This window comes from Nycticebus coucang, chromosome 12 (genome assembly GCF_027406575.1).
Source record: "Nycticebus coucang isolate mNycCou1 chromosome 12, mNycCou1.pri, whole genome shotgun sequence".
NCBI classification, from domain to species: Eukaryota; Metazoa; Chordata; class Mammalia; order Primates; family Lorisidae; genus Nycticebus; species Nycticebus coucang.
Genome location: NC_069791.1, coordinates 18,025,440 through 18,035,694, shown reverse-complemented (window position 1 = coordinate 18,035,694; position 10,255 = coordinate 18,025,440). Strand labels below are relative to the sequence as shown.

The window sequence follows — 10,255 nt, the reverse complement described above, 5'->3', positions numbered from 1 at the left end:
CCCTAGATATAAGGAAGGATGCTGAACTGAGCCTTACTCGTCCCTTCCTAAATTTTAGGATGAACGTGCAGTGGTGGATACTCGTTCTTGTGTTGGGAAGTACGGCTCAGCATGTGACCTGTTTAACAATAGGGTCTAAAAGCCTAACATCTCCTTTTCTGACTCTCTTGGGTAAGTGAACTTTTAGGATGAAAGCATCATATTCCACCTCATGTTGGCACATTCAGGTAAAGAAAAGAAAAAGACAAATCACAGGTGTCAGTTGTCTCTCTTACTCTGGAGCAAGACGTATATAAGAACTAGAAGGATAGCACAGGAGCAGAGGCTAAAACATTAAAATCATTGAGACTTGGGCGGCGCCTGTGGCTCAAGGAGTAGGGCGCCGGTCCCATATGCCAGAGGTGGTGGGTTCAGGCCCAGCCCCGGCCAAAAAAAAAAAAAAAATCATTGAGACTTTTAAATGAACACTCCCCCTCTCTACTCACTGGAGCCTTCTATGGGCCATGTAAAACCAGGCAACAATGGATAGGCTATGAGATGGAATTGGTGGAAGTGCTTTTCCAAGACATCTCTGTTTCTACCTCAAGACCAAAAAAAAAACAAAAAACAAAAATGTGGGGCTAATGCTACTGGGGGCAATGTGTAGATTCAGATGCTTGTATGATTACAGTAGCTAAAGACTACAGAAGTTAATAAAGAAAAAAAGACTAGAGAAGTCGATAACACATACAAGTACGAAACACCTCAAATGGAAAGGAGTCAATTTACAGTCTTCAGGCTGGATGAGGGAAAAGTACTCTGACATCCAACCCTGAACAGTGCTGTGGGAGCAACCGTGGGTCTCAGGGGTCAAATGGGATGTAATTAGCCTCTAAGCCTCGGACCACATGTTCTCAAATGGGCAAGAACAGTCTGACATTCTCTGTACAGGGTCCAGGAGTGATTGTTGGGATTGTGGTTTCTGTTCTAGTCTCTCTATGTGGCATCTGATGCTTATGATCCTTCAAGTATTCTTTTAGGCGAGGGAGGTAATTATGAGCACTGAACACAGGGAAAGGGAAGAAAGGAGAAAAGAAATAGTCTTATTTAAAGCAGGTTAAACAACATATTGGCAACATGCTCTTGGGCCATGAAATACAGAAATATCTATTTTCTTTCCTGGTCATCAAAGCCCACCCCTAAATGAAGACGAAAGTTTCTAGATACTAGTCTTGCTCCTTTGACTAGCCCGCTGGAAACAATGGCCCACTGTGTAAATCTTGTGTGTGGTTCCCATCAAGCCACCCTGGGACACAACCTATCTCTCAGCTTGGCCCACTCCTACCAAGATGGGTATAGCAGGATGATCTCAGGGTCACTAACTTCAACCTTCTTTGTTATTCAGAAAGGGGGGCCAGTTCAGACAGGCTCAACAATTCCTTATATATTTTTCAAAGTGCTTTTGTTGCATGTTTCATTTTCTGCTATACATAGCAATAAATATAATATTTGTTGCTTTGGTCTGTACAAAAAGTCTATGAGGAAGGTAAGACAAGTGTTATTAAACTGGAAAAACAATAAATACAGAGAAGTATCTTATTCTGAGTCCCCCAGACAATGGTGAAAAAACTTGAAAAACTCAGGTCTTCTGATTTATAGTCCAAATATACACCATAATGCCACCTCTTGAGTTGTCAATTAAATACAGTTAAGTACCAAGAATTAAATAATATTCCAGGAATCCTATAATGGGTCTGCATGCTGTAACTTTCTAAAAGACAATGTGAAAGTCCCCAGCAACTCATATATAGAAAGCTATTTATTTCCTATGGAAAATATCAAAAAGAAAGACAAAAAGAAAGAAAAACAAAAAGAGAAAGAGAGAAAGAAAGAAAAGAAAAAAAACACACAAAAGGTAGTCTTCCCCTCAAAGGCAGGCAGTTATGAAAAAGGTAGGACATCTAGTTGCTGGAGTGGAGACAGTAACATTCAGTTAACAATGGAATATTTAAAAAAAATAGTTTTCTTTTCAAATTGTAACTTGTGGTAAAACATAGAAAAATGTACTAAACAAGCTTGATATAAAACAGAGTAAAATTTTCAAATAAGCCCAAGGAGAAAGCACAATGCTGGAAAGAATGGGGTACAAGGGGAGAGGAGAAAAGATTTCATAAAAAACTACCTATAACAATACAGAAAAAAGTATAAAATGTTCCTATTTTGGAACTTAAGTACAAAATGACACTGGCATTGGATCATTTCACTATCTAAGCCTGAGGAGCTCTCAGAGGGTTGGGGGTAAATGCTAGAAAGAACAAAAGGAATAGCAGTTTTTAAATCTCAAGTTGATCAGTCCAAACTCCACCCGTTTTTCAGCTGAAAATCCCACCTCTGTCTATAACCTCTATCCCTAAGCCGAAGTTCATCCAGGCCTCAAAATATTCCATTAGCAAGTCCACAAACACCCTACATAGGGGCTGGGATCTGTGTGTGCTGGAATCTGGAAAATGGAAATAAATATACAGGCTAAATGGTGAACACATTCAGTCTTTTTAAAAAAAGCATATCCCTGTGAAATATATATATATATATGTGTGTGTGTGTATGTATGTATATATATATATATATATATATATGAAATTATCTGTGGTTAGAAACATATTTAAACTAACTAGCCACAGACCAAACTAGACCTGTATTCCTCCAACGCTGGAATCTTATGCTAAAGACTGAGGTCCTTCTTCTTGGTCAGAAGTAGGCGGCAGCAAAAGTAGTGCTCTGTTACTCCTATGGACTGCTCTTGGGGCAGGTCTGCCCCATGACATGTACTGTTAGCACATGCAAACCCCTGCTCTTAAGGAAAGGACTGTTTGGGACTTTGGGGTCCATCCAGGGCTTGTGTGCTATGCCTCAGGATGAGATGAAGCTACAGATAATAAACAGCCTTGTACAGAACCAGAGGATTTCACATAGGGACATAATACAGGAAAAGTATAAGTTCTGGAGGCAGGACTTATGCATGTGCCCAAAAGTCCAGTTTAAAGTCACATTCCTGACTACACATCCTGAAAATTGTGTGTACATATATGTGCATGTATATGCTGGTGGTTTTTATCTCTACCTTTTGTCCATGCCCTGTCCTACTTCCTAGTAAGGCCTAACAACAAGAGTTTACATGAAACCGAGATTCTTTCCAAGCTCTTCTCAGTTCCCTAATTAGGGACTGAGTGAGGCTGGAGCCCTTTGAAAACAAGATGGCAGAACTGAAGAAATGAAAAGCAGTCTCTCTCTTCAGCTTAGGGATGTCCCTCACCCCTTTCACAGCACCAAAGTTTCTTTGCAAAAATAGTATCTGAGATACAAAAGGAAAGGCAGATGTGCTTGTGAATGCATCTTGCCAGGGTCTGGGCCAAGATCAAGGGCTTTACAAGAACAGAGGGTTGGGAACAGCTGTTTCCAAGGTCTCTGGCTGTAGACAACAAAGAGCTGGTCCCCCTCAAGGTCTGTATCTGCTGAGACAGTCTTCACAAGAGTTTTCGGTGGAGGATCTCCCAGACCATCCGCTTCCGGAAGTATGGCATGTGTTGCTGCAGGGACAGAGACACCCTTAATTTTCATTTATTTTATGTAGACCCAATACTTTTTTCCCCATCCTCCTTTACTTCTCAAGGTTTTCAACTAACATAGTCTCAGTCATATTTCTGGTCTTTCAAATTATTCATTCTTGATTACATGTGGTATTTTTCTTTCCATTGATTCTTCTATTGCTATTTCTATTGCTGTTCCATTGCTGTAGCCTTAGAAGGCATATTGGACATCGCCAGGAGTCCTCAGGCTATGCCCAAATGTCTCCAAGAATTTTGAGAATGGTATCTAAAAAGTCCTCTGAGTTGAACTTTTTTTTTTTTTTTCTGAGTTGAACTTTTAAGAGGATATGAAACCAAGGCCTAAAACTAAAAACTCACTTTTTAGGTAAAGAGTTAAGGGAACTTCAAGAGTCAGCTGGGTCAGGTCTTAACAAAAGGCTATGGTGGAAAAATCTGGTAAAGCCACTGATTCAAACAGAAGTAAAGAGTCAAATGGAGGCCAGGTGCAGGCTTATATACAAAAGGAAAGGCAGGGCAAGGATCAAGGATTTTATAACAACAGAGGATTGAGAGCAGTTTTCAACAGCTGGAAGCCTATAATCCCAGAACTATGGGAGGCTGAGATGGGAGGATCACCTGAGGCCAGGAGTTTAAGACAGGCCTAGACAACATAGCAAGATGCCATCTCTGCAAAAATATTTAAAAATTAGCTGGGCAGGACAACATGTGCCTATAGTCCTACCTACTCACAAGGCTGAGACAGGACGATGACTTGAGCTCAGGAGTTATAAGAGATACCATCACACCACTGCATTCTACACTGGCAACAGAGTGAGATCCTGTCTCTTAAAAGAAAAACAAATAGAATTAAATGGCAAACACCGTCAGAATAAGCCATAATTTAGAAGTCTCAGTCTCAATCCACCTGAGTCTCTGAAGGACCACATGGACGGTCCAACCATACACTGAGATCCAGCTCCATCAAGTGAGAGGGCAGCATAACAACTACACCAGGAGATCGAGGTGTGGCCTGTTCCGAAACCTGACTGGGAACTAAATGCAAGGAAACCAAAGAAAATTTGCTCTGATCCCAGTTCTCTGTTTTCTTTCAGGATCTATAATCAGTGGGGGACATGAGAAGAGAAGCCTCTGCTCTTCACCAGGATTCCTTTGCTACAATATGTGATGTACTATAACCTAGAATAGGGCCTAGCATGGTCTTTCTTTCCTTTCTGATGTGGCTCAGGCAGTAACCACCAGTATTATGAGTCACAGGCTGGTGAATGCTAAAGGTCAGGGCAGAGGCCCCCAAGAAAAGTAAACGGAGAGAAAAACATCCCTAAGGCAGCCTGGAAACAAGGTGGCCCTAGAGCTCCCTCCTGTAAGCCTCGCTCACCTGTGTGAAGTTGATTGGTCTGTCTTTGGTTATACAATCAGCATATTTACAGGCAAACATCCCACAGTCACTTCCATTCATCTGTTGTGGTATTTCCTGAAAGATGAATAATAGCAACAAAAGGGAAACATCTTTCTAAGGTTCTTTCCTTCACAGATTAAAAATAAGAACCAAAGGATATAAATTTTTACAGGTTTCCATGAATTTTGAACAGATGACCCTGATCCACTTCAAGACAATGAAGACTCAAAGAAAAAAATCTAGCATTTCTATCAGGTCTGTGAACTTCGTATTGATCCCACAGGAGAATCTCTTAGACTTCATGGTCCCTTAGGGTGTACAAAGTGGTCCCTCCCCCAAGGGCCGAATAATCAGTCAATGTTTCCCACAGGACTAAAAAGCTTAGCAAAATATCTAGGCATTCAGAAAACCTAGTTTGGCAAAAGAAACACGTTACTGTTTTCTCACAAATGGCTTAATCTGTCTACTGTGAGGAATCGAACAACCAAATTGCAGTCAGGCTAGATACTAAGAGTAAGGTCCCGAGGAAACAAGCTATAAAATCCTTTCCTCCCCCAACACCCTACTCTTGGGATTTCCAGCTCATCAAGATGAAACGTACCTGGCTTTTCTTGCTGAAGAGCTGCCAGCCGTTAATGTCAAACTCTTTCCTTTTCTTGTCAATGCTTTCCTGCTTTAGGTATTGCCTAAAGGTATTGGAAGAGAATGAGCTGAGTGGTGGGGAACAGAGGACAGCTGCCCATCTAAGAATGGGGCTGACAATCCTTAGGAAGAGTTTCATCTGCTCTTCTGAGTAAAACAGTACATAACCCAGGCAGGGAATCCAGGACTGCTACACTTCCTCCTAGGGCTACACTTGCCTCTCCCAGCTCCAATTAAGGCCTGCTCTGTCAAGCCAAGAAGAACATGACCCCTGCCCCTAATACCCAAGCTCCTTTTATCCACCATTCCTCCTGAGTAACAATTTTTAATTCATTTCCTTAATTTATATGGTCCTTTAGAACTCAATCTAATGAATGAAAACTGTTTCTCTAGCAACATCTGGGTATTTATTTACTATTGTTAGGCTTGGTTTTCTTGTGTGAAAATTCAATCCAAATGAACAGTTCACTGAATGCACACCTCCTGTAGAGCACTCTTTTTACGTGCAAACTGTTCACCATTCCAAAGCTACCTCACTCTGGCTGTAACAGTAGTGAGGAAAAGGTGTTTTGGAAAGAGAAATAGAATAGGATATAAAGAGATTTGCACTCTGGTTCCCAGCTGCGTATAAAAAGCAGGACCTGGGCAAATCCAAGTCACCTCTGTGGGCCTTGGTTTCTTCATCTGAAAAGTTAGGAGGTTGGATTAAACGATTTTTTTTTTTTTTTTGTAGAGACAGAGTCTCACTGTACCACCCTTGGGTAGAGTGCCGTGGCGTCACACGGCTCACAGCAACCTCTAACTCTTGGGCTTACGCCATTCTCTTGCCTCAGCCTCCCGAGCAGCTAGGACTACAGGTGCCCGCCACAACGCCCGGCTATTTTTTAGTTGCAGTTTGGCCGGGGCTGGGTTTGAACCCGCCACCCTCGGCATATGGGGCCGGCGCTCTACTCACCGAGCCACAGGCGCCACCCGGATTAAACGATTTTTAAGTAGCTTCTTATCTCTATCTACATAGCCACCCTATATTTTAGTGCACTAGGACATAAATGCCTCCTTTTGGCTGTATTTTGATATATTACTTTTTTTTTTTTGGCTGGGACTGGGTTTGAACCCGCCACCTCCAGCATATGGGGCCGGTGCCCTACCCCTTTGAGCCACAGGCGCCGCCCGATATCATATTATTTTTAAACTCTTCATGCTTAGATGCAAAATATCCACTCCTACTTAATATGAAGATTTTCTTTATTAATCACTCCATTGAAGGTATCAAACAAGTAATTTCGACTGTTGGAAAAACACAGCATATACCTAACACCAAATTCTCTGTCCTCAACTCAATTCCATACTTACAAAAGGATCTTGCAGGCTTCGTTGTTTATCCCACCCATAGAATCATAATAGATAATATTCTTCTTTCTGAAGTCCACGACCTGGAAATAAAAAAATCTGTGTTCATAACGTGAAGAAAATTGGTTTCTCAGCTCTTCCCTCTCCTGGCCCCAGAAACCTTTTCCAGACTTCCTGCAAAATTGTCATGTTTGATTGATACTTTGTATTACACCACGCTTAATCTGTACAGAAAAGAAGAATGAAGGGTTATTTACACAAAACTGTGATGGGGCTGATCAATTAGTTGCCCTGAAAACTTTTCTAGGGTTCAGGTTCTCTCTCTGCAAGGTGGGCAACAGTGAAGAAACAACATCCTCTTCATAGACTGTAAATTAAGTATCTTGAGATTATTTCTATATAGTTTCAGAGAGATGTTGAAAAGATTCTGGGTTTTGTTTCTTTGAGAATTTCCTTTTGGCTTTATGCTTTTCAAATGAAATTCAAAACAGATTATGAAATAACTTTTAAACATTTTCGTTTTCCTTTTTATTTATTTATTTATTTTTGGAGACAGAGTCTCACTTTGTCACGCTTGGTACAATGCCGTGGCGTCATAGCTCACAGCAACCTCAAACTCTTGGGCTCAAGAGATTCTCTTGCAGTGCCTTTAGCTGTTAAGAAAAACAAAACAAAAAAACAACAAGATTTTCTTGCCTCAGCCTCCTGAGTAGCTGGGACTACAGGCGCCCACCACAATGCCTGGCTGTTTTTAGAGACAAGGTCTTGCTCTGGCTCAGGCTGGTCTCGAACCTGTGAGCTTAGGCAATCCACTCACTCTGGCTTCCCAGAGTGCTGGGATTATAGGCATGAGCTACTGCACCTGGCTTAAACTTTTATTAACACATTAAACTAAAGCATCCATGCCTCAGTCATAAAAAATATTAAATTACCAAATATGCAAGGCAGGTTGTGATTAGACAAAATAAGAGTCACAGAATCTAAGTTGGCAGCACCATTGTGCAGTCACTTTTCTCCCCAGGCCTTGGCTTGAGGCTGCTTATACACCCTATAACCCTTTTAAATATTTTCAGAAAAGGAAATTCCACTGCTTTCTTCAAAATCTAAGTATCTCCTATCCTGGATAGGAAGTTCATTGATCTATGTGACTTTCAGCCAACCTCTCAAACACTACTCTTTCTCAATAATCAAGTGAAGATGTAGAACTACTAATCACCACCCGCCCTCTGTGTGTTATACAATACATCGATTTCTTTTAAAATTTGCCAAAAATAAAAGTAGTACTCACAGCTAGACACCAGTGCACTCCCAGGTGAATGGGCACCAAAAGAATGTCCACAGAAAACACATCCACTTTCTTTGTCCAACGTTTCACTGCCTGATAACCAGCTGTTTTTAACTTAGTGAAGAAAAACGTGTTAAATGCATGTACACTTGGCAATCCCTTCTCCTTACTTCGCTCCATCAGCATATTCATGTAAAAATTGATGATCTGTAGGAAGAAATCATATACGTTAGAAGTGGCACACAGGCCTTTCAAAGTTATATAAGGAAAAAGCAGTTGATATATGAACACCATTATGTCATTGTTTCCAGTCAATGGAATTAAGTCGTTTCAATTAAGATTTTAACACTCAACAGCTTCATGTCCCTATATCAAATTTTGACTAGAAGGGAGAGGGTTGCAGTGGTTGTAAGCAATGAGAAGAGAAAAGGGTGGTGTATGTATATTATGGGGTTGGGGATGAAAATGGGCAGATGCTGGCCAGACCTAGAAGACTGACAGGTCAAAAGACTGAAGAATGAGGAGAAAGGGGGGTTAGAAGGTGAGGCTTACAGAAAAGAAAAGGAAGGCATGCCAGTGGTTTACAAGGTTAAAAGAAACATTACTTACTTTAAGCTACTGGAGGTGTGTGAGCCATTTAAACAGACCCTATGCTCAGTTAGAACTTAGTTGTTAACCGAGGTAAGAGCAAGACTTTAAACCCCAATATGAGGGTACCTGGTTTTGCATAAGGATAGGGAACTCTGCTCCATGGTTACACACTGCCTTTTCAGCTTAATAAGCCACCTTGCAGAGGCCAAGTATTTTGGTCTCAAGTAAAACTAAGTGATAGGACAAACTATACAGGAAAAATACCTATAAACTGACAATAGTCCAGCAATGTCATCTTTATAGAGGCATACATAAATGTATAAACATCTACCTTATATGAAACCTAAAACTAAAGTCACAAACATGAAAAGTAAAGTTCTCCCTCACAATCTCTATGGTCAGCTTTCTCATCTTTGTTGATTTCCTTTAAGTCTTCAATATCAAGTATGAGTGAAAGAAATTAAAATGCCTGGGAGAAGAGATGTGTGATTATTTCTGTTAATAAAACAATGTCCTCTCTAATAGTGACTATATTGTCTATGGTTCCATTAGGTCCAGGACTCTCTGGTACTAAAACCTGAAAGTTATTGTGCCGGAAGTTACTGCATACTTACTTTATGTGGCCAGCTGAGGCCACGCCAGTGTCTGTCAACTGCAAGGAATGAATGGGCTAACTGATCCACAGTTTGGAAATATGACTAAGAAAACAGGCACATTTTTCAGGATGCTTTTTGGGGAATGGGAAAATGCCCCCATTCTTTGACAAATATTTACACATCAGGATGCCAGAGCACTGAGCTACTGCCCAAGAGCAGGCAACTGCATACTAGACAGGCAGCAGGGAGCACTGCCAAGAACACAGCGGAGCATGGGCTAGAGCAGAGAAAGGGCCCACAGATGAGGATGCCGAGGCAGCGGCTGGAAACTGTACTCACGGTGAGGCAGAGCTCTTGGGGAGGAAGGCACCTAGGACTGAAGAAAGAAACTATTCTGCCCGCAGCTCCTGTGACTGAGCAGCAGGCCAGAAGACACAGGTTTGCAGCTAATTCTCTACCTAGTGTGATGCTCAACAGACAACTGGAACTCAGAGTTGAGTTGTTTTAAATAATGACAAGACAATTAGAATAATGTATTTCTCAAATCCAGGTTTTCAGTCTCACACTACACCTGAACATAATGGTACTGAAGGATGCCTCTAGGTTTGTGAAGGCAGCCACCCACCAGTGTAGTAGGAACTACCCGGCAACCACGATTTTTAGGCTGTGAACTATGTTATTTAACAAGAAGGGATTGATTAATTCCTCTGACTTTCTACCCATCCCATAATGGTAGCTGCATTATAAGGCTAAGCCCTTCAGTCCAAGGTAAAAATGAATAGTCAGAGGACCTGCCAGTCCTCTGACT

At 41.3% G+C, this 10,255-nt stretch overlaps 1 protein-coding gene across 4 annotated transcripts in view; it reads right to left on the bottom strand.

The window, feature by feature from the left end:
* Positions 1-1,397: 1,397 nt before the first annotated feature.
* SENP1 (SUMO specific peptidase 1) overlaps positions 1,398-10,255 on the bottom strand; it is a 77,349-nt gene continuing 68,491 nt past the window's right edge. For all 4 annotated transcript variants that reach the window (XM_053557539.1, XM_053557540.1, XM_053557537.1 and 1 more), the window contains 5 exons: positions 8,264-8,467; positions 6,979-7,058; positions 5,585-5,669; positions 4,963-5,058; positions 1,398-3,566 (listed from right to left, as the gene is read on the bottom strand). In XM_053557539.1, the coding sequence (XP_053413514.1) occupies positions 3,504-3,566; positions 4,963-5,058; positions 5,585-5,669; positions 6,979-7,058; positions 8,264-8,467 (528 nt within the window). In that variant the 3' untranslated portion in view covers positions 1,398-3,503. The remainder of the gene's footprint in view (positions 3,567-4,962; positions 5,059-5,584; positions 5,670-6,978; positions 7,059-8,263; positions 8,468-10,255) is intronic.